The sequence below is a fragment of the Helobdella robusta genome (assembly GCF_000326865.2).
Source record: "Helobdella robusta unplaced genomic scaffold HELROscaffold_28, whole genome shotgun sequence".
In the NCBI taxonomy this organism is placed as follows: domain Eukaryota; kingdom Metazoa; phylum Annelida; class Clitellata; order Rhynchobdellida; family Glossiphoniidae; genus Helobdella; species Helobdella robusta.
This window is the reverse complement of record NW_008704435.1, coordinates 2136679-2161786: the sequence shown is the minus strand read 5'-3', so window position 1 is coordinate 2161786 and position 25108 is coordinate 2136679. Positions and strand designations below refer to the sequence as shown.

The 25108-nt window shown below is 32.0% G+C and overlaps 5 protein-coding genes across 5 annotated transcripts; 4 read left to right on the top strand and 1 right to left on the bottom strand.

Annotated features, from left to right (window-relative positions):
* Nucleotides 1–1827: 1827 nt before the first annotated feature.
* On the bottom strand, nucleotides 1828–6617 carry HELRODRAFT_174099 (hypothetical protein; the record flags this gene model as incomplete). Its single annotated transcript, XM_009020645.1, has 5 exons — nucleotides 1828–1906; nucleotides 2302–2404; nucleotides 4159–4232; nucleotides 5515–5598; nucleotides 5977–6617. The coding sequence occupies 5 exons, from the start codon at nucleotides 6615–6617 to the stop codon at nucleotides 1828–1830; spliced, it is 981 nt and encodes a 326-aa protein (XP_009018893.1).
* A 2902-nt stretch (nucleotides 6618–9519) lies between these two features.
* HELRODRAFT_185672 (hypothetical protein) lies at nucleotides 9520–13293 on the top strand. The gene is made up of 7 exons (XM_009020644.1): nucleotides 9520–9919; nucleotides 10416–10616; nucleotides 11343–11467; nucleotides 11655–11741; nucleotides 12062–12134; nucleotides 12312–12472; nucleotides 12947–13293. The coding sequence occupies exons 1-7, from the start codon at nucleotides 9847–9849 to the stop codon at nucleotides 13052–13054; spliced, it is 828 nt and encodes a 275-aa protein (XP_009018892.1). The 5' UTR covers nucleotides 9520–9846; the 3' UTR covers nucleotides 13055–13293.
* Nucleotides 13294–15280: 1987 nt separating this feature from the next.
* HELRODRAFT_80941 (hypothetical protein) lies at nucleotides 15281–17327 on the top strand (the record flags this gene model as incomplete). The annotated part of the gene is made up of 3 exons (XM_009020643.1): nucleotides 15281–15908; nucleotides 16566–16714; nucleotides 17130–17327. 3 exons carry the CDS (start codon nucleotides 15281–15283, stop codon nucleotides 17325–17327), a joined length of 975 nt encoding a protein of 324 aa, XP_009018891.1.
* Nucleotides 17328–21968: 4641 nt separating this feature from the next.
* HELRODRAFT_192133 (hypothetical protein) lies at nucleotides 21969–22954 on the top strand. Its single transcript, XM_009020642.1, has 2 exons — nucleotides 21969–22478; nucleotides 22600–22954. The coding sequence occupies exons 1-2, from the start codon at nucleotides 22391–22393 to the stop codon at nucleotides 22812–22814; spliced, it is 303 nt and encodes a 100-aa protein (XP_009018890.1). The 5' UTR covers nucleotides 21969–22390; the 3' UTR covers nucleotides 22815–22954.
* Nucleotides 22955–24561: 1607 nt separating this feature from the next.
* On the top strand, nucleotides 24562–25078 carry HELRODRAFT_185671 (hypothetical protein). Its single transcript, XM_009020641.1, has 2 exons — nucleotides 24562–24683; nucleotides 24748–25078. The coding sequence occupies exons 1-2, from the start codon at nucleotides 24599–24601 to the stop codon at nucleotides 24960–24962; spliced, it is 300 nt and encodes a 99-aa protein (XP_009018889.1). The 5' UTR covers nucleotides 24562–24598; the 3' UTR covers nucleotides 24963–25078.
* Nucleotides 25079–25108: the final 30 nt, after the last annotated feature.

Here is a 25108-nt window from a genome sequence, read left to right as displayed (position 1 = left end):
TACTACTACTGCTGCTGCTCTGGCTACTACTTCTATTATTACTACTACTACTACTACTACTACTACTACTACTACTACTACTACTACTACTATTACTACTGATGTTACTGCTGCTTTTTCCTATTAATACTACTGCTACAGTTATTCTGCTCAGTATTATCGTATTATCAATATTATTAATATTATTATTATTCTTATTAATTTTATTATCATTAGTCTTAATAATTTTATTATTATTATTTTTATTAATTTTATTATTATTATTCTTATTAATTTTATTATTATTATTAATATTATCATTAAATCTCAAGCACTTCTTCTTCATCATATTTTTAATTACGTACAAAGAGGAGGCTTGTCTCAGAAATTAAAAAACTAACAATAAATACACAGAAAGATGAAATTAACAATAATAATAATGATAATAATAATACTAAAAATAATAATAATAATAATAGCAATAATAATAGCAATAATAACAACAACAACATAAATAACAAGAGATACAACTCACCAATCGGACAATTTCAAACGTTTGACGAAGATTGTTCCATCAAGATGTTGCAATTATTATTATTATTATTATTATTATTGTTGTTGTTGTTTTTGATGATATTATTATTATTATTTTTGTAGATTTTCCTGTTCTGAAATGCTTCGTCGTCCAGTAACTTTGCCCTCTGATTCTTGTACGTTGTTCGTTTAACCGAGCTGTGTTTTCTACAATGTTAATATTGTTATTATTATTAGTAGTAGTAGTAGTATTATTAATAGTAGTAGTAGTAGTAGTAGTAGTAGCAGTAGTAGCAGTAGTAGTAGTAGTAGTAGTAGTAGTAGTAGTAGTAGTAGTAGTAGTAGTAGTAGTAGTAGAAGTAGTAGTAGTAGTAGTAGTAGTAGTAGTAGTAGTAGTAGTATTAGTAGTAGTAGTAGTAATATTAAAAATTTTAATATTATTATTAATATTAGTATTAGTATTTTTATTATTATTGTTATTATTATTCGTGAAATCTTTTATAAACTAGTTTGACGAAAATAGAGTTAATTCTCATCACGCATTTTCAACTTCGTCATCGTTCGTTAGTCATCATCGTCATCATCATCATTATCATCACTATTCATCACCATCATCATCATTATCATCATCATTATCATCACTATTCATCACCATCATCATCACCATCACCATCATCATCATCATCACTCTTACTCTAGCGTGTTTGCACACAGAAACATTTAAATTCTTAACGTAATTAAAAATAAAAAGCAAAAGTTATTCTCTTATTTTATTATTATTATTGTTGTTGCTGTTATTATTATTATCTAACATTTTATTATTACTATTATCTATTATTATATAACCAGTGAGATCCGTTGATAAGTGCCTCAGTCAAAGAAACGAAACTGATCAAAATACCTACCTAGCTCATCCTACCTTCCTAACTAAGCGCTATAAAATTAGAAAAATAAAGGGGATTCTGTATAAGTTGATTTGTTTGTTTTTTTGGGGGAAATTTTTTCGAGATATGAATTGAAATTCATCTGCTCAGGTGTTTCTGTTGTTGGCATTTGGCATGTAGTATATATTTTTGTTTGGTACAGTTTTTTAAAGTTGCCGGTTGTCCTGCGAAGTCTCTTGGCTTTGGTGTTACTGAGTGAATGTTTGCAATTTAACAATTCTCTTACTTTTCAAGTTCGGTTTAATTTGTTTTTATAAAAAGACAATCAAGTATTTTAAAGCGAATTTGAAAATCGATAGAAATTTATTGAGAACTGGCGTTGACTTAGATGACTTGCGTCTTAACTTGCTGTTCAGTTGGACTTTCAGTGTCACATCGCATCGTGCCTACCTCCACAAAAATCAGGTGGAGTTGGGTAGTTTCTGAGTTCTGGCAGGCACATCATCTGGCTGGACCAGTGCAAAGTAAAAGCGTGAGATACGGTGAAACCACCGTCCGTATAAAAATTGAACAAAATGTGAGTGATCGAAAGAATTGATAGTTTTTTGATGAGATCAGAATTTGATAGTTACATAATAGATAGATAAATAGATGGATGGATGGATGGATAGATGGATGGATGGACGGACAGACAGACAGAGAGATAAAAAGATAGATAAACAGACAGACAAATAGATAAATTGATAGATACTTGCCCATCCTGCACTATAAAAGGCGTCGTCAAGCAGATTAACGTGCAGACGCGCTAGCTCTACTCATTATGAAGATATCGTATGTGTATAGAAAATAACAACATGCACACACACGCACACACACACGCACACACGTACATACACATACTGACTTGCAGAAGTATATAGAGGTGATGAGAACGGCCAGAAAGATGATGCCAACAATGACAGCTGACAATATCATCATGACGTCCCTGAAACTGTGCTGCCCTGCTTCTGAGTGTTAGATGGTTGGGAGGTGATTGAAATGATTGGGAGATGATTGAAATGATTAGGAGATTATTGCAGGGCATCGAACCGGAACTGAACAGTAACCGAAAACCGCTAAAAACTGAAATTTTGTTCGGAACAAAAGCCGTAACCGAACCGAAATATTGTTTGCCAGTTTAACCGAAACCAAAAACCGTAATTTTTCACAATTTTGTAAAATTTGTTTTTAGAGCACACACATCATACACGGATACGCCAAATGTATTTATATTTTAAGAGATACTTTAGATAATTATATTTAGGACTGATCTATAATTAAACTCACATGTGCCAGAATTAATTATCTCAAGTTGTTATGCACATGTTGCTTTGGTGATATTGATTTACCTACAAAAGATTATCTAACAAAATATGGTTTTTACATTTCTTGGGAATTCTGCAGTTGCTTATTAAGTTTAGTTTGCTTGGGGTTATTATATTTAAATCCGTATTAAAATTATGAACTGATGTGGATGACGAAATAGTGTAATGGTTGTAGTGGCTGGCATCATTTGGCATGCAAAAATTACTAGAATACTAGAACAAGAAACAGTGAATATGGCTCTAAGATATTAAAGGCGTACAAAAACATCGCTCCTATCAATTCACGGATTGTTTGCCGGTCGTGTATTTCCAGGGCATCGAACCGTAATTTTTTCGTTTCGATTTACGGTTTCGGTTCAATTAGCCAAATAAATTTTGGTTCAATTCCGGTTTTCGTTCCTAAAATAATATCGGTTTTCCTTAGGTTTCCGGTTTCGCTCCGAAACTTAATTTTTTCAAGCATAGTTCCTTAAACGCATGTAACGGACATACGGACATCCAACTCTCAAAACAATGCCAATTTGAATTACATTTTAGAATGTGAATAATAAGAAATCAATAACAAAAATGATTTTTAAGTGTTGTCAGTATAAATATAAAATGAAACGTTTTTAATACTTTTTTCAACAAATTAAAACAATCATTTCAAAAATATTTTGAAATCATTCATATAAAAATAAGATTGTTTCAAAAAAGATAAAAATTTCTTCTAATTTTAATATATCTTCTAAAATGTTTTTATTGAAACCACTTCTGCAGTCTCTGAGAATAAATTTTAATCTCAAAACAGATGTTTCCAGGCTCATGTATGCAGGTGTGTAACTGGTACTTCAAAATTTTTAAGATGATCGCACTTGATCTCTAATTTTTCCAATTATACTGGATTTCTTTTCACGTGGCAATTCTTACTCAAATTATCGGCGAACTCAGTCGGAAAAACAAACGAAAAAAGAGATAACAAATTTTCAAGGATAATAAAAATTAACATAGAATTTCAAAAGACGAAGTATTATCTAAATAAGTTTTTTTCTGAATTTGACCAAACTTTTTTTGTTAAATTTTTAGCATCGAACCGTTAGTTATCTCGTTACGGTTTTCGGTTTCGGTTAAACTAGCAAAAAATATTTCGGTTCGGTTACGAGTTTTGTTCTTAGCAAAATTTTGATTTTTAACAGTTTTTTATTATTTTTGTTCTACAAAAATAATTTTTTAAGTAAAATTCTAAAAAATCGTTATATAAAAATTTAAAAACGTAAAAAGTTCGTTATATAGAGATTTTTGTTAAAAAAGGAAAAGTTTCTCTTTAATAGTTAATATGCAATAATACTATTTAAATTTAATAAATCTATATTTAAATCATTGTGAGGTCGTAAAATTCTCAATTTGGAAAAACCCACTTTCTTTCTCTTTCAACTCGCCTTCTCCGGTCGACAGACTGCATCTCGGTCCGTAGAAATATAGCCCATCACATCTGCGTTGTCATGATGATGATGGTGGTGATGATGACAGTGATGAAGATGATGGTGATGATGACAGTGATGAAAATGACGGTGATGAAGAAGAAGATAATGATGATGACGATGATGAAGATGACGGTGATGATAAATGGTTATGATGATGGCAATGTTAACAGTGTAGACGGTATACACAATACAGTGTTGTGCTAGCAACCTTGCTCTGTATGACATGATAATGACGACGATGATGTTCAAGTGATAAGCTATAAAATGACAACACTAGCAATTTTTGCATGTTAATGACCTTAAATTCATTCTTCAATGAACTAAAACGTACGAATTAAAACTATCATTATAAGTATTTCACACAGATAGATAAATTAATTATTACCAAAAAAATGGTATTCATATTTTTTCATATCTATAATAGATAATAACAAAAATTAGGAATTATAAAACTTAATTTAACATCGAATGAATAAAAATTAATACAAATATAATTTTTTCCTACTCATTGTAAATAAAAAAATATTTAAATTTAAAATTAAATCTAAAAAACAAAGAATAAAAAAAAGATGGAAACAAAAAATTTGAGTTTGGAACTGACTGGCAAGTAGGAATATGGCTGTGATGGGGGAGGACGCAGAGGCCGTTGTTCAGGCAGTGGTTCTTCAATCTTTCCGGGCAGCGAAGGAAAGGTTCTCGGTCTAATTGGTTGGTTGGTTGGTTGGTTGTTAAATGTACTTTTATGATTGGTTGGTTAGTCGGTCGGTTGGTTGGTCGGTTGGTTGTTAAATGTACTTTTATGGTTAGTTGGTTGGCTGGTTAGTTGTAAAATGTACTTTCATGGTTGGTTGGCTGGTTGGATGGATGGAAAATGTACAATCGAAAAAATTTTTTAAATTTGAACGTGATGAAATATGTTTGAGTTATAATTTATTAGTCGATTGAAAAACTAAAATATGTTAGCCATTTACAAGAAATAACGACGAATTAGAAATGAAATAAAAAATAAATCGTAAAAATTTGAAATGTTATGAAGTTATACAAATATAGTTATAAACCATAGTTAAAAAACTATGGAAATTTGTGTCTACGAGCATGATGTATGATGCCAACTAACTAACCAACCAACCAACTAACCAACCAATCAACCAACCATGAAAGTACATCTTACAGCCAACCAACCAAGTTCCAACCTCGAAGAAGCAAGAAAATTTACAACAATACAAATGAAATAACTTCTAACATGTTTTCTCACGAGACAGAACACTGACATCAATTGCGGCTGTGGACCTGCCAGCCACGTTCTCAGCCACACAGGTGTACCTACCGGCGTACCTGGTAACTATCCTGATAAGTTCCAACCTCGAAGAATCTCTGAGGTGAGTAATGGTACATTAGTAAATTTCCTTCCACATACACATACACGTCAATTTTGAGAGTTTGATTTTATGAACTATACTATGTTATGTTTATATTTATATGATACTGATGACTGAATGATCGTACGATAGAGTGTAGTAGTACATGTATTGAAACAATTTTATTAAAAGTTGCCACTAGTTATTTTTTGCACATGTTATCAAATGAAAGTGATTGCATACGTTGTTCTAGTTTTTTCAATTTCAAGTGCTATTCGTGAAACATTTCAAATATTTATGAAGTTTGAGTAATGCTAGAGTTAGGCACGTTTCAATAGTGATTTTCAGTAATTTGTCAAGAAATATGAAATTTTAAAGCAATGTTTCCACTAACTCGTTGACTATAATGTTGAATTTACGATTGTTTGTGATGGTTTCGTTGTTGCGGTACCAAGTGATGACAGGTGTGGGGCGGCCGGCAAACTTGCAATCCAGCTTCGAAGTTCTTCCCCATCCAATCTCTATCACGTTGGAATTTTCAGCCATCATTGCAGTTGGAGCATCAGTGCAGTTCTCACAAATCCCATTCCTTATCTGCTCAGTCACGTTTTCAGCCTTCAAAACTGGAAATGAGTTTAGTCTGTATAGTGAGGCCGAGGGTAGGGTCGAGTTTGGAGCCCTTAGGAACATGATGTAATTTAGGGTGGGATGAATGTCCTTGTAAAAACATTCTACGGGGTCTTCAACTTCATCGGAAAATGTTTCGATGGTGATTTGTTGGTTTTCTGAAATTTCTTTTGAGGTCTGGTTGGTGCCTTTGATGATTTCATCAACGTTGAACTTGATTGCGTAATGCCACTTAGACGAAGAGAGTTTTGATTCTATTCTCACCATCATTTTCCCGCTGACAACAACATCGGCCAGGTGAGATTTCGAAACGACATCGTGGAATGGAGAGCCGCAAATGTCCAGTGAGTTGGAAGACGAGATGAAGATGATCAGTAAGGAGAGTATGATAGGCCTATTAAGGTTCATTTTGAGATTTGAGTTTCGTTGTTCTGGTTGACTCAGTTAATATTTTTAATAGAAATAATTTATTTAATATTTAACAGATTTTATTTCAAAACTTTTGACACAGTTAAAAGCTTTTATTTAACGAGCAGTTCAATAATGTAGAGTAGATATTTCTCAATCGCACATGTTTCATCACCGCTATAAATACCGACGATTATGCACTTAAGCGCCTAGACAATGAGAAGTATGCAATGCACGCTCACCTTATACAAATTCTCTCTCTCTCTCTCTCTCTCTCCCTTACCAACCTGTTCTCTTTAAATAAATAATATTACACACCACCCAATTTACAAAAAACTTAAATGACAAATACCACAATGGTAGTTATTCTAGAGGAAGTATCATTAAAACTTTGTGACAAATTTCAATCTTAGGCGAACACATCGACCATCCATTTTACGCATCGTATTTCAAGTCATCAAATTTGTCACTTCAGCCATACAATTCAATTCCATTAACAACCACACAGGATGTCAAATCCATTCTCTACTCATACTTTAGCTCATTCATTCATAAAATTTTTTGTTTCAGCCACACTATCAACAACTCACTTTACGCTCACGCATACGTGAAATCCACTCTACAATCATAGGTACATCAATTTCACAGTCATCAAATCTGTCACCTCAGGAATACAATTTGCATTATGCCAAATTGCATCAATCACGTCCAACAGTCAGATGTATAAATATTTTTTTATGAAAAGTTTCAATTTGTTACAAAGATAATTTATTTTACGCACTTTAATCATGAAATGTTGTGTGGAGGTTCGCGACTTCTGAAAATGTTGAAGATCAAAATATAGAAAGCCCGAAGAAACAGAATCTAAGGATAGGGTATTTATCAATGCATTTCTTATCCCTATTATGTTCAAAGCTGATCTTTGATTTATAAGTGAATTAATATCAAGACCAAACGCTCCATCTCTCTTTTAATGTCCGTTAACAAAAGATTTGCTTATAGTACTTCAATGATGTTACTCTTTCAGATCTGATCCACGTAATGCAATTTTAACTTTAGAGGTAGCTCCTCCTTTACAAGCGCGCATGCAAGGAGGAGTTTAGAACGAATTTATAAGAACAATTGTTGATCTTTTCTGGCTGAACAAGATTTATATAAAACAAAAAATAAACATGTGAGGGTGAGGCTCACATTTTCATTAAAACAATGTGCCAATTTGATCATCTCATTTTAATCTTTCTTTATTGCTACCATGATCCAATTCCTATACTAAGACAGTTGTTAGTGGAATGCTTATAATTAACAACGATGAATTAATCTCCGATAGACTAGACATTCAGCAAATCAATCTATCAATATTATATTTTGAACACTTTTGACAGATGTTAAGTGTGATGTTTCCTTTTATTTACCTAATTTTAAAAATGTGTGCCATTAACTTTAACAATAGTTCGTTTATTTCATAAAAATTTTGTCACTTTGTTACTTCAAAATTCTGGTCAACCTGAATTTATTCAAAAATAAATTTCCACTATCACACTGCTTGCTAAACGGACTAACAAAGAACATATCTTTTATTAAGTTATTTAGTTTTATTTTGATCGTTCATTCAAAATTATGAAATATTCAATAATGAAACCACTTAAATGAGAATGGGTAAAATTGTAATTTGCCAAATCGATACACTTTCCTTTGCGCAAACTCTAAAATATTTCGCTACTGTCCCGCAAAGAAATGTAAATTAAACATACAGTGATAGTAATAATAAAATTAATTATATAAAATGTTCCATTTTATGTAAAATTTGGTTTTTCAAATTGTTCTTTTATCCCAGCTTTGTGATGACAACGGGATATAACGTCATGTGATGTTACGGTTGCGCTATGGTATGAGAACACCAAACCAGAGAGAGCAGTGAGCTGAGTGAGCTGGAGTAAAAAGAAGAAAAGAATAGTATTCGTTTGGATAGGCTGGACACGTGTTTCGTCCAAAAAGTGGGCTCATTAGCAGCTCGAATACCCATCAGAATAGTATCGAAGTTTTTCCCTTTATGTAGCTAGCTCCCAGGAATCACTTTGCTAGTTTTGTGGTGTTTTATTTATTATTAAAGATTGTTAATTTTAATCGTTAGGATTTTCAATCCGACAGCAATTACAATATAATGTGATGTGACATAACGTAAAGTAATGTCATTTGACTTAATGCAACACGGTGACATAATGTTATAAATTAATGACAACGTTTTAAAAAAAAACCCTGAAATATGTTACTATAGACGAGACTAATCTTTTGCACCGTCTTAGTTTTACTCCTTCTAGCGATTAGCATACAATACAAACGAGGCCAGATGTTGGGAAATGTAACTTCAATGTTTATGATCCCAATTAATTGCAAAATCATTAGATTTACTTGAAACGAAAAATGCTATTGATGTTGTTTGTGGTGTTTGTTTGTTGTTGTCGTTGTTGATTATGTTGATATTGTTATTAATGTTGTCGGTGTAGTTAATGTCGTTGTCGTTGTTGGGGCTAACGTGGCCGCTTGTAATGTTTGCGTTGTTAACAATGTTGTTTTTGTTGTTGTTTACGTCGTTGTTATAGCATAAATCGCTTAAAACTCAAATTAAGTTATCAACTAAAAATAAGTAAAAAATAAGTTCGAAAAATTAATTACATAATTTATTATTTAATTATCAATAGACAAATAATTTAATTAATTATTGACAACTACAGTCATTAATAATTAATTAATTTGATCAACTAATAACAACTACAAAGTTAATAAAATTAACTGCAGTCATGATATTGTAATTCATATATTATCTATATTATTAATTATATCTATACATATATATTATAATAACTATCTAATTATGTCTTAATATAATCTCAGACTTATAATTAGACCTCCAAACAAAATATTGGTCAAATTCGGGCCAACTTGCAAATTATTTTTAAAAATTTATAATTAGGACAAAAGTTAATCTAGACGATCTATTTAAGTTACTCCAAACTGTGAATTTTTCTCTACAAATTATCAAATTTATTTTGTCAGAATATTACTAATTTATCAAAAGGATTGATATTTAAGTCCGAAAATAAATCAGTCGGAGCTGTATTTAAAGGAGGCAGCTGCAAGAAGTTAATACCGACCGTTTTTAAAGTAAAAAAATCAAAGCTTCTATTTTTTTATCTCTTAAATTATAATTTTGAAGTTAGCGCGGCTGACGATGAGAATGTTTTCAGAAAGAAGAAGAATTGAACTGGCCATCTTGTGTCTTGCAGCCTTTGTCCAACTTTGTGGTCAGTTTTCAGTATTTTTTAGATTTTATTTGAATAATTATCCCATTACATCACATTAAATCACGTTACATCACATTAAGTTAAATTATAGAGCACTATGACTTTAATTATAAGACTGGAACACTTTTTAAAAAGCAAATAGTAAGAGTATATGTCAATTAATGAATTATCAAATTAAAAAATAAGATTTTATTTTACCGTCAAAAATATTTTTGAAATACGTTATCGGTATAACAATAACAAAAACAAATTATTACCTGTTAGAAGAAACATAATTTATTTTTGGTTTCTGCTAAGTAAAATCCATGAATCATTTTAACAGAAAAATACGAATCTGAATTGTAACCAATAAATAAATGTTATTAATTCAATAAATGTTTTTTTATTCATCTGTTAATTATCATTTCATTTGTGAACCAACAGGCAATAAATTAACAACTCAACTCAATTAACCATTTTCAACTATAACATTGGCCGCGAAATTTTTATTCAACAGTATCAGTTTCGGATGATTTTTCTCCCGAATCTGAGAAGGAGTTGATACACTGGGACGACTCCATTTGCTACAATGGCACTTCCCAAAGCCCCACCAATATCACCCACACCATTCCCGCCAGTGAGGAAGATTTCCACAAGTTTCACATGCCTGTCGGTAATAAAGAGTTGCAGTTGTATCTCGTCAACAACAACGGATCGGGTTAGGAGGATTGGATTGTGGATGTTTTGAGGTTTTGGTGGTTGCTGTGGTCGCTGTGGTTGTTTTTTGAAAGGGTTGGTGATCTTGTGTGTGGTTGATGTGGTTGCTGCTGCTGATATGTCTGCTGTTTTTATTGGTGTGGCTGCCGTTGATAAGGTTATATGAAATGTCTTGACGCTCACGATTACGACAGCTCATCTGAAATTTGAAAACTTCTAATACTACTACTACCAATATTACTATTACTATTACTACTAACACTACTACTACTACTATTACTACTACTACCACCACCACCACATACAACAATAATACAAACGGTAAGACGAAATTTGAAAACTTCTGATACTACTACCATCACAGCTTTTTTTTCTGCTACTACCACCACCACCACCACCACCACCACCACTACTACTACTACTACTACTACTACTACTACTACTACTATACTACTACTACTACTATTACTACTACAACTAATACTAACATCATTAATAATTCTACAAAAAAATAATCACACTTTTTAAATAATGACAGTTGATAACAACAATAATACAAACGGTAATACGAAATTTGAAAACTTCTGATACTACTACCATCACAGCTTTTTTTGCTGCTACTACTACCACCACCACCACTACTACTACTACTACTACTACCAACACTACTACTACTACTACTACTACTACTACTACTACTACTACTACTACTACTACTAAACATCAGTGGCAGCTTTGGTGGGTCCCAAACCGAGCTGCACGCCCGATGGTGACTACGGCGAGTACTTCAACTCGATCATGTTCAGATGGCCCGGCGAACACGCCATCATGGGACAGAAACATGACTTCGAGGTCAGTTTCAAACATGTTTTTGCAATCATTTATTAATTGAAATATTTCGTTTTGGTGTTATTTTTATTATAAAATGTAATTGCGTAATAAATTAACTGATTTAGTGATTTACTCAAAAAAATAGATTTGCTCAAAAAAAAATTGTTCAGTGTCTACGTATTTTTCTTACGTTTTTTCAACCTGGCAGATGATCCTCTCCTTCGCGAATATGGCCGATCCCAACAAAAACCGAAACCACCTCGATAAAAGTATCCTGGTTGTCATTCTCGCAAACGTAATGCAAGCGTCATTTTCTAAAAATGCATTTAGTATTTTAATTTCTGCTTCAACTTTTCTTACATTGTTTTCAATTTTTCACACAACAAACCGCGCATTTAAATGCCTGTGAACCGGCGCATTGCAAACACTGCATCGCCTGAAATGCGCGAGATTGGCGGGTACGTACTCGCATTCGAGCCTGGCCACTGCAACTTCACTTAACCCTGGCAGCACTGCGACGCTTAACACATCATTTAAAATATTTTTTTGAAAATCATTTAAAAAATGGTTCATTTAATAAAATTTTCACATATGTTTTCAAAATTCGATGGAAAGATCGGAAAGGTTCACTCTGAACTTGAAAAGATCGTCGCCCATCTTCCGCTGGTTACAAGACCATATTCAGAGAGTGAGCATCGTAAACTTCTCCATTCTCTGTACAGTCGCTTGCACCTCCGTTTACGCTTATTAAGAAAATTGAGATTATTTCAAATAAAATTGGTTGTCATTGTAATTTTTAACGTGGCTTTTTTTGATGAATTTTATAAATAGCGATAAATAATTCACTGAGAATATTTTGCACAAGCGAAGAAAATGGGTGAGTTCAACGAGACGTTAGACTTGAGCAAGTTCCTTTCCCATTCCAAATCGTTCTACCAGTACAAGGGAAGCATTTCCAAGTTCACCTGCAACGAACCAATCGACGTTCGTGTCTTCAAGAAACCCATCACGGTGTCCCTGCACCAAGTAGAGTTCTTAATGACTTTTAAGAGAACTTAGTATCCAGTCAAAATTTTTATAGAGAACTCAGTATCCAGTCAAAATTTCTATAGAAAATTTGTTTAATTTTATTTCAACCCGGACAAAATTTTAAACTCTAGATCCACTCCTATATAAATAGCAATCAATTTTATTACATATTGATAATGCCTGATTAAATTAATACTCGCTTTCGTGTGATTTTTTAGCTCCCGTGACTTTTGCATCGAGTAATTTTCAAAAAATATTTAAAATTCATAGAAAATACATAGAACATTTTTTTCAATATCAACAGCAAACATTTTTAATTAATCTTTAATTAAATGAAGATCTGTGTATGTTTCATTCAATTAAAGTTAATTTCACATTCAAATACACGTCAACATTTGCGCATTCATTTATTTTATTGCAGTTAATACTTCATTCCAACAACATGTGTAACAACAACAAAAAATCAACCAGATAAACCAATTCAGGAAGCTGGAAAAGTCAGACGGCTCAAAAATTGTGGAAAGTTTTAGGGAACAACAGGCCCTCAACGACAGGAAAGTTTACTCTGTGGACATCTAGCTCATCCATCACATTATTCACGGTGGATTTACAAAACTTGTATTTTAAATGATAGCCAACTCGCACTTGAAAACACGCGGTTCATAAACTAGCTTTCATGTTTCCTATCAGTTTAATTTTAAAAAATTAAAAAATCAATGAAAGTGCATTTCTCTAAATTATATAATTATATAATCAATTAGTTAATGTCATCCTTGAGACTTCGTGTTAACATTTGAAAAAAGTTTTTAAAAGCGCCGGTTTTTGTCTTTTAATTTAGTAGGTTGGTCGTCAAGTTTCCTTACAGCGGGAATTTAATGGAAAAGTTTTCTTAAATGTTACCGTCATGAGAATATAAAAAAATTAAAGCGGTTCAAATAAAAAATTTAAGTTTTCTAAACAATTAATAAAAATTTACTCAGAAAATTTTTTGAGTGTAATCAGAGACTTAAATTAAAGTTAAAAATATTATATGCAGTGATCCTAGAAAGTATTGATAACAACTAATTTTGCATTGTTCGTCATTGTTCGTACATTCTTGCGTTCGTACATGTTCGTACATTCTGCTCATTTCAAGCAAACATTGTGAATTAAAAAATGTATGTGTTGTATAGGTCGCACTCAACAATAAAATGAATATAAATAATTACAATAAGTGAATAAAAATGAAGTTATAAATAAGAAATATAGACAACGATAAAAAGCTAAATTAATAAACATTGTATGAACCATGGATATCTCCAATGTAACGAACGTTAGCAGATCCGGTGAGAATGTATCATTAACCTCGTCGGTCACCATCAAGAAATTAACGTAATTTAATTATCTTTTCGGTCAATATGGCAAACATATGATCTCATTAGTAAGTGGGTATGACAGAGGAAAACAGAAGATTCTATGTAAAACACGGAAATGGCAAAGAAAGATAATTAATCATCTTCCGACGAAACGGTAATACACGGGAAGTAAGAGGATATGATCAAAAAAGTTCATCAAAGCATCTCAGTCTCAAAACTCCGGTTCCATCACTGTTTATGAGATAAGAAGATACATAAAATGGTAGATAACTAATTGATAAATAATATATAATTGATAAATAGAATAGATATGGAACACTTGGGAATTAGCAGCCAACTAATTACCCTACTTTAGAGAATTCAATTTTTTTTAATAAAATTTCAACAGATTTGCGCCTCTTGTTCGAAAAGCTACAGAATTTCACAAGTTTTGGACGACTCATGTTTGAGTCGTTTTTCTGTGTAATATTTTATTTAATATAAATTTATGGTGGTATTATTTATAATTTAAAATATTGATATATAATATCAAAATTGTTCTATTGTTTTTTAAGAATTTTACAATAGTTAAAATGTAGTTGTAAAATTAGACCAATATTCGTCTCTAATTACTATTATTATTATCGTCATTTAATGCATCATTCTGTCGATTGAAAACAATTAAAAATCACTTTATTGAGAAAAAAACGTTTATTAGTCATTTAGTTTCTCATTAAATTAAATCAAATATGATTAAATTAAATTCAAACTTGAACCATGTATACAATAAAATAGAAATAAACTTATTGAAAGTTTCTATGTTTATGGAATTAAACCTAGAATTTAAGTTAACTTTTAAAATAATCTTGATAACTTTTAAGTTTTTCTGTTTCGGTTTTGTTTAAGAATTGAAGAGGTCGTGCTTTAGTTAGTGTAGTTTCAAATTAATTACAATTTAATTTATTTCAATAAGTGCTGAATAATTTAAAAAAAATAGTCGTGGCTGATATTTTTTTGTTAAATTCACCGATTTGATTGCCGATGATTTTTTGATCTATTTTAGTGGTTTGTGGTGTCAGTGTCCTACTGACCGATTGATATCATATCAGATATTACTAGATATTTAATATTCTAATCTATAATATATTATAATTATAATAATATATTGATATGTAATATATAATATAATATTATAATATGATAATGTATAATAATAATCTATGTATCACACATGTGCTATCTTGTCAGATCACATTCATAAATTGATAAAAAAATTGATTATTTATAATTTTATATAAAATATATCTATCTAGCTAGTACAGTATAATTAGCTTGTAAAATTTTTTTTCTGGTTTGTTTTATTTCATTTTCAGTCTTGTGAATTTTTTTCATTTCTAGATTAACAAAATTTGGATTTTTATATTATTTTTGAAAATTTTCAGTTTCTAGTCCTTTAAAAATATTTATTCAAATGAATTTGCTGAACCTGGAAAACGACTGCCACTTCTGGGCTCCTGTTGAAACACTTCAACAAATTGACCAAACCAACTGCAACATACAGCACAATTGTCTCGATATCATCAACAACAATACAGGATCGAACTACCTCAGTCTATCTGTCTTGGCATTAACTTTGAGCTTCAAAAATTTAATCAACATCGATATTTCCAACAAATCTGTTTCTCGTTTGCCCACTGATATAGGTATTTTACGTTCGTTGGAATCACTCGACTGCTCTCATAATGAACTTCAAGAGCTGCCAAGTTCCATAGGTCGACTGATTAAACTGAAGTGTTTGAATTTGTCTGACAATAAAATTTCAAGATTGCCAGACAGTGTATGTTTTTTAAAATCATTAGAATCATTTGACGTGTCGAGGAATTGTCTGACTCATCTGCCCGATAGATCTCTCTCGTTATCTGAACATCTGAAATATTTTAATTGCAGCTACAACCGTATATCACAGATCACATCAATCATTCGACCGTGCAAACATTTGAATACAATCGACTTTAGTGCAAATTCACTTGAAGAGCTGCCTTACTGGATGTTTGAGCTCGCTTCTCTGAAGGAATTGTATCTAGATGAAAACTCTCTCAGTTTGTTGCCCATTGTAACGGCGTTGCGCCAAAACGTAACCCTGCAGATCTTGAGTCTTAAGAAGAATGGCTTAAAAAATTTCAACAATCTCTTCTTCTCACTATCAAAATTGATCAATTTGAGAGAAATCTATTTAGGCAATGGGAGTGAGACAGCTGCCTCCTTCAGCAACATTGCTCCCTTCCTACCAAATGATGTCACAAAGTTGGTCTCCTTGCAAAAGTTGGATTTGAAGGGTGTTTGGTTAGAGGGACTGCCAGAAGACGTGGGGATGATGGCTAACCTGACATGGGTTGACCTCAGTAAGTTGTGTGTTTTTCTAATGCTTATAATGGGTTTTCCAATTTATGCAATCATTTTTTTTATATATATACATTTCTTCAGTTTGTTCACTCGTTTTAACATTCTTATTTGAATTTACAAACACATTTTTTTAATTCACAAACATACTTTTTTTCAATTTATACATATTTCAAATACTGAAAAAGTGAGAATGTATAATTGTGCGTGTGTGTGTGGTGCGTGTGTGGTTGATGCTTTTAAAAAATTAATTAGCTACACGTGAAAGTGTTTAGTAGTCTTAAATTTGTTGAAATATTCCACTTATTAAAATATTTTGTTAAGAAATTTAGATTTGATTTATTTTGAAATGACAGGCTGCAATAAGCTAACGGGTCTGCCAGCTAGCTTCTGTGACCTCAGGCTGTTGGAACACCTGGACATCTCTTACAACAAAATCGCAAGCTTGCCCTTTAAGTTTGGCTCTCTGACATCTTTGAAGGAGTTAATGCTGAATAATAACCAGGTATGAAATAGTTTATTAATAAATAAATAAATGATTAATTTTTTTTTTTAATTTTTTAAATTTCAAAAAATCTTTTTGATTTGTTTACTCTTTAAGTTATTCTAACTATAAAATGGTATATTACAAGAGAAACATTATTTGAAAGTTAATCACTTTTTTGTTGTATTTTGGAGTTGAGTTTGTTAATGCTCAAATCTTTTTTTGTTTAATTCAATTAAAATTAATGTGAATTCTGCTTAGAAGTTTGCTATGATAATAAAATTTATTTCAAATCATCGAATGAAATGTAAAGTAGCTGAGCGAAGAATTTATGAATTTATACCAAAAATTTCCATAACACTAACAATAGATGAATGTAATTAACAAGATGTTCTTATTATACTGAATTTCAAATAATCCAAATGTCCCATCAAAGTTGTATGAAGTGCCCGGTTCATTTGAAGATCTCGAAAGCCTGGTGATGTGCGATCTCTCCCACAATCAGCTCTATTATTTCCCCGATGTCTTCATCTATTGCTGCCTCAACCTTCGCTATCTAGATCTCTTTTGGGTAACTTACCCTTCATTATTAAATTTTTATAATTTTAATTTTATCAAAGTATTCTATAAATAAAATTTTAAAAATTTGTGTTATTTTTTTTACGTAGAACGATTTTGAAGTTGAGTTCGATGGCCTACCAGATGGTTTAGTTAGCTCTTTAAAGGCCTCACGTGGTCATGCATCATTAAAGAGTGGGGTGAGGAGGTTTTTGTCTATAAAGTTTTTATGATAATTTTTGTGACCCTTATTTGAATAACGGCTTTCTTTGTTCACGTTATAATGTTTCTTCAAACTCAATGAACTATTTTTATGCACTCGCATTCCTATGAATTGGTTTCAGTTTTTGGAATACAAATGTATGAGTGGAAGGCAGTGTAATGGCTAAGGTGCCTGGCACTGATGTTGCAGTGGCTGAGTTCAACTGCAAAAAGATCCACGACTATTGCTTGTTGTGTGATATATGTGTGGGCTAACATGCGCTGTGTTTTACTGAAGTTCAATTATAATTCCGCTTGCACTCATTGTTGCAGTTTCGCCATCCGGAGAACGGCTTGCAATCACTCCTTACTTAGTGGCACTCAAAATGTTTTGCACGGCATTCACACCATTCACACACACACATTTGGATGGATTAACACGCTCCACGCGGTGCAGACGTGAATTCGAACCAGGTCTCATCGCAAGTTATCAGCACAATTACCATTTGAGCTAACTCATTCACCATATTTTACGTTATATCATTGATATTTTATATCTTCTTTTTTTTCAATGCAGGCTTTTTCAAAACCTCAACGGAGCAAAGTGGGTCTCGACAAATGGTCAGGGTCAGTTGGTCATGGAAGTCCTGGAGAGGATGGCAACGGTGAGGGTGAATACTACTTTTCTTCACTATCACGATGGGACAAAGAAGACTTTGATGACTGGGATGCTGACGGCAGCTGCAATAATAATAATAATAATAATAACGATAGTAACGAAGCAACCCCTTCAAGCTGTTCACCAAATCCTTTGGAAGAAAATTGGGATGATCCAGAAGAGTTAGACACGAGGTTCTTTTTTTTCTCGGTCAAAGTTTCTCATACTTATAGGAATGTTTGAGTGTGTGTGCGTGCGTGCGTGTGTGTGTGTGTTGGTAATTATGGAATGCCTTTAAAAGAAACACGCAATTAGAATCTTTCTTTTTTTTCTTAATTTTTTTAATTGAATTCTTTTTCAGTTTCGATAAATTGAAATAAAAAAATTTTTTACCAACCAACTCAGTGCTACCAGAACTGTGGAAACCCTTTCTAGAGATGAATCAGAAAAGAATTGCAACAATGAAATTGCATCTGGTATTTATCCATAAATTATATAACATCTACTTTTGTTAAATTCCAGTTATAATTATTATTACGATAATTATCATCGTAATTTTTACGTATTATGTTAATTATTATGTTAATTATTATATTAATTATTGATATTATTAATTCTTTTTTGGCGAATTCTTTCAAAATTCATTTACAAAGGTGTTTAAAAAATGTACATAACAGATTCAAGTCTGAATTTATAGCTTAACTATTATTTAACCAGATGTTTTTAATCTGCTTCTATGATTACTATCTATGCTTTTCGCCAAAAAGAAGTTTATTCTCAGCATTTGCTTGATCTATTCATAATGGTATCAGTTATTTGAATTTTTTTTCAGTTGTGTCAGTTCGAGCATTGCTTAAAAATGTTATCATCCAGCCATGCTACAGTTAACTTTGTACATTTCCGAATTTATTTACTTTTTTTAAATATTATTTCAATTTTTGTTATGAACCTGTTTTTTTGGATTATAATTTTACCTGTTTTGCATCGGCGCTTATGAGCTGTCTATTCGCATTTCAGCTGGCCTCACTCGCACTCCGTCACCACATCAGTTTGATGATGACGTCGATGGTGATCATGTAAGCGATGGGAGTGAAATGTTAAGACTGGGAGAAGAAACATCAACCAGCAGTAGAATCTCAATCTCAGGTTTAAATGACGAAATCTTAAAGTTATAAATACTTCAAATGTTTAAATATCTAGAGCAAATCAACCGACAAATAGTTAACTCACACACACACACACACATACACCGACAAATGACACCACACACACACTGACAAATGACACCACACAAATACACACACACATATACACACAACACACACAGATGACACAGATCCTGGAAAGATGACAACGCTACAGAACTTTCATTATCTTCCCGCTGAATCTCACAGGCGCCCTCACAAGAGGTTTCCTCGTCTGCTTCACAGTGCTTCACCAGTTAAAGGACAGTTTTCAGACTCATGACGCGGTGTGTCTCTATGTTGTTGTCTTGTTTTTTTGTTTTGTTTAGCCCTTTCAACAAAATTTTTATACGGTTTTGTTTTCTTTTTTTTCTATGTAAGATTAATGACGCCATGGAAATTAATCTGAAATAATTTTTCTTTTTTTAAAAAAATAAAATCAAAGACGCGAGTAGATGCTGTCAAACTGAACGTAAGAATGACTGATGTACAGTTAATTGATAACGTGTTTGCGGGTGGTATACAATTCTGTATAAATGCATTTCATAGATGTGAACATTTCTAGTTACATTGATACTTGACGGCCATTTACGTTGATATTAGGTGATCAAATCTATTCTGTTTTCGATTTAATAGGCTAAGTCATTTGACAGTTTTGTTTGCTTGCTTGTTTGTTTTACTCTGAATGTTCGTTTGATATATATTTATTTTACCATTTCAATCTATTTATTATTAATGTTTATTACTTAAACTCTGTGCCTTTCATACAAAAGTACCTGTCTTCTTTACTGTCGTTATCAACTTTCGATTGAATTTAGTTGTATTGGAAAGTCATAATTTTTTTCGAACTGTATTTTCATGTAAATATTTTTTAGACAAGGAATAATATTTTCTTAACGAAATATGCCTGTTTTATAAAATTGTCTAAAAAATACTTTTACAACGAAATTGACTAACACACACAAACACATCACACATGCACACACATACAAACACATCACACACGCACACACACACAAATACAGGCTGTCCAGAAAATTGTATACCATTCATAAGATTGCACTTGGGTGGTTGGTTACCTATTATTATCTAGAGACTAGGTAACAAATAATTATAAAGTGCTGTAATTGAATTATTGTAATATTTTCCTTGCCATGGAAGGCTCTGTAAACAGAATCTGACAAATTAGCATCGGCGTAATGGCATGCGTAAGTTCATGAATAATTAGTATGCACTGATTCTAACTTTAACCTCCTCGGTTCCAGAGTCCACATGTCTGAATATTCACTATTTTCAACGATGTATTCGTTTGAGATCTGTAAATAGAAAATGAAACTTCTTAAAGGATACTGAATTTTTTAATGATACATTTGACAAGCAATTTTGTATAAGACCCACTTCATCCCTGTCCAAAATAATTGGCGAATGTCCAACACACACCAGGATAGGGCGGTTTACGATTGGCATCTTGATCAAAGTCACATTCAGTTACTAAAGAAACGTAAATTTGCTTATAATAATAATAATAATAGAAGTTTTAAAACGTAAGAAAGTTCAGAATATTAATGAGGATGTTATCGCCTTAGATAAATTTTCACAAACTTTCATATCGCAGGACAGTTCCATTAAAAAACTCATTTCACCATTGTTAACTTTTTCTCCAGCACACATCTCTTAAGATTAACTTTACCAAACGATTTGATTAATCGATTTAATTTGATTACATCAAAGGCAATCAAGCTGTTTGTACTGTTTCTGAAGAATTACCATTATATCATGAAGTTATCTATTTTTCGGAAATTTTCAAACGTCATCAAAATTGGAAATGTATTACTGTAAAGTCGGTGGGTAGATCGCATACTGGTTTCTACTCAGGACTATAACCACAATTTTACCGAACTTGTTAGCCGTGGCCTCGCCAATATATATCAAACAATCTGACCTTAAGGAATGGTTCTTAATTTGCCTGAGTTTTAAGTTAATCTCAGCTCAGCATCTGTCGAACAAATATTGGTGTAATTATAATGTAAACATTTATTTAAAAAATTAAACTCTCTTCTATGAAAATATCCAAATATTCAAAGAGTGTTGAACCTTTGGCTATGTTATAAAGTATAAAATATCATTATTTTGATTATTATTGTTGATGTTAATAAGTTGTGATCTGCTTAAGCTCAAATATTAATTGATATTTAGCTAAAATATGTGAAATATTTAATGCATTTATTTAATTCTGTAAGAGGAAGTTGTTACCAAATTTACATTTATTAGTACTGACAACAACAAAAATTTTGAAAAATTGAAATCGACGTTATCCGTGTCTAAGGAACAATCAAGCATACCAAAGATAATTTTGAAGTCTAAGCCTCACTAACAAAATGAATTTTTAACTTATTTCAACTTCTTTTACAATAATTTGATGTTACTATTAATTAATTTTTTAAATTCATTCTTGTATGCTTATGCTTCCCTGATATATTGAACAAAATTGGTTTAATCAAATTTGCGTAGGATTCATGTAAGCTCTTAAACGAATTGTAATCATTAAATCACAGTTGCTATCTTAAAAACAAAATTCTCTTAAATAAATTTCTGATTTAAATGGTCAATTTAAAATGGTTGAATTAAAATTTTTAAAAATCTGATTTGTAATAAAAAACAGCAAATCCATAGCGAATTAATTCAACATGTGCGCCTAAAAGTTTGATATCCTGTTGAATTATCTATAAACGTAAGTTAGGTACTTGGTTAAAACTAAATACATTCGTTGCTACAAATAATGCAAATGCGTTGTTTCTTTAAAGGTTATTGTAACTTTTCAGGTAGTAACTTTTAAAGGTGTGTTTATGTTAATAAAATTTCAAAGGATCAATTGAATAAATTAAACGATTAAGAACACTCGTACATGTAAATGAAGCCGACGAAGCTTTCAAATTTACACGAAGTACTTTTTGAAAACTTTGTACTTATACGAGACGAGTAACATGTTTAAAGGCTGTTGTTATTAATCGAACTAGGAAGTGTTTCAATAATTTTTTACCTTTTTAAAACTCTGGCCATAACTTTTACGTCAGATTTAACGTTAAAACTTCGACAATGCGGGCAATTCACGTTGTTAGTTGTTTGTTAGTTGTGCTGCTGCTTGGTGCTCTGGTTGAAAGCAGCGCAAAAGGATGCTGGGAGGGTTAGTAATTTTTTGTTGTTGAAATAATGATAAAAACGATTCTTTTCTTATTTGTTGCAAGTTTTTATTTATATCTAGTTTAAGAATTTAATAAATTCCATTTTAAAATGATGAATTCAAGATTGGAGCAGATGCACGCCCGGCACAATGAAGTTGACTGGAAAAGCATGGCTGCCGTGTGACAGCTACTGCAAAATTTGCTACAAAGCTGACGGTGGGAAGTGTGTTAGTGCTCCTAGCAAAAATTGTCCCAATGTGCTGAAGAACAACAGAAGATGCGATTGCATCAACAAAAGAAGAAGCAAGGATTTGAAGAATCCTGCCTGCTGGGCATAATTTTCCGGAGATAATTCAAATTTGCAGAAACTTTTAAACAACTTTTGTTTGTCACTGGAGCAAAATGTGTTCCCAATAATTATTTTTATTTTTCTATTAACTTTTTTAAGATTTTGAATAAAAGTTTAGTTCTATCTTCATATTCAAAGTACAATTAACAAAATTGCGCAACAAATATTGTTCAAAGACCTTAAAAATGGAGGTCATTTTTCCCAAATCGAACACAGTGTTGTCGGTTTGATTCCAAACTTTTTTACTGGTAAAAGTAAAAAAAAAATTGTTTTTCTTAATGTTAAACAAGTAAAACTCTGAATAACTATAATTTAACTCTTTTGCGACTTCAAGCTTAGCATTTGTAACAAAGCGATGTAAACTTTTTTTAAATAATAATTGAAAACTGGTGTGAATTAATTAACATTCTGAGGAAGCCAACAAAGCGTTGGAAATAGAAGTGAACACTTTCACTGCTTGCTAGGAAGTAGAGAAAATAAAAGAAAAAATATGTTAATTAAGATGGTTCAATATTTAAAGGTAGTTTTCAATTTGAAATTGAGGCAACGTTACGTTATCTTAAAAATGCAGTCTATTCTCACAGTTTGTTTTCACAACTTTTACAGATTTTGCTTGTCCTTGAAAACCTTTTTTTTATAAATTACATCAGGCCATATTTCAGGATCATTAAATTCATTATCACTTATGGCACCAATGCACATTCTGAAAGCTGTTGAAGGCTGATTATCATTAAATTAATTTCTCTCGAAATTTTTGTCAGATGCATTCTTTTTAAACGTCGTCAAACAAGAAATCACCTTTATATTATTTGCTACCAAATTATTTATCACATCCAGCTTAGTACACCTCTCCAGACGACTCACATGATAAAAGCTTTTTCCACACAGTTGAGTTTACTTTTGTCTTTAAATCTGTTTTCCTACTTACACCTCTCGAAGGTTTTAGGACAGTCAACCAGGGATTATCATTCTCTTTGTGAACGCCTGTTCTGTCGACATGTTCATCATCCCCGGAATGAATGTCTGGCGTGCAACAGTTTTTTTTATTATTTACTTTAGCACGTTTACAATTTGCTGATTCACAATTAGTTGATTAACAATATCCATTATGAGAACCGATCAAATCAGATGTAGGTCGTTTGCCGCCACCTGAATTAGACACCTAGTCCATACGATACAAAATAAAACTAGAAAATATGGATCGTGTTATGCCTTGGTTGAGCTAGATGAAGGCTCATACCCATTCGATCGCCAGGTCCTTGTGTTATTTTAATTATATAATTATATGCAACTTGATCCAATCAAGTTATGTAACTTGATGGAATCTGAACGTGTTCAAATTCAAAATTGAGACAGAATCGTCAATGTTAGAGTTAGTTACCTATCTTCAAAATTTTAAATCCACGCTCGAAATTCAGTTATTTTATATTTAAAGTAAGTTGAACTTTCGTGAAAAGATTCACATATCCTGATTGAATACAACCTTGTCACGAACGAGCAATTAATAAAACTTAAAAAATATCAGTCTATCTATTTCAAAATCTAATTTTTCAACTTTTTGTGTTGAAGCATTGTAAGCAGTTTTTAAAATAAATAATTGAATTCATAATGTGAATAAATTAGCACACTGATGATGCCGACAGAGTTGAAAATAGAAGTGAACCCTTTTCACCGCTTGCTAGAAGTATAGAGAATAAAAGCGAAAAAATATTAAGATGGTTAAATATTTAAGGCAAGTTTTCAATTTGAAATTGAGCCAAAATTATTTTGATAATGCAGTCTTTTCTCGCAGTTTGTTTGTTTTGTGTGTTGCTCGGTGGAGCAGTTATCGAGGGCAGCCCTGCTGGATGCTTTGATGGTGAGTTATTTTGCAAAAATATTTTAAAAATTCAGAATGACTTTAATTTACAACTTGACTTAAGATTGGAGCAGATGTTCGCCGAGTACCTCAGCTCTGACTGGAAAACTCTGGCTGCCCTGCAACTCGTACTGCAAGATTTGCTTCAAAGCTGACAGTGGTAAGTGCGTGAAATCTCCGAGCAAGAACTGTCCCAACCTGCTGAAGGACAACATGCAGTGCGTCTGCAAGAACAAAAGAACAGCTAAGAATAAATTGAACCCGGCATGCTGGGCCTAGAGACAAGCCGGATGTCTTCACGACAGACAATTCTATACGATTCTATTCGCTAAATTTGTTTTTACATTCGATCTTTCATATTTTCAAGATCATAATGTAATTTTTTTCTTTGAAAACTATTTCACATTATTGATTCATCAAAATTT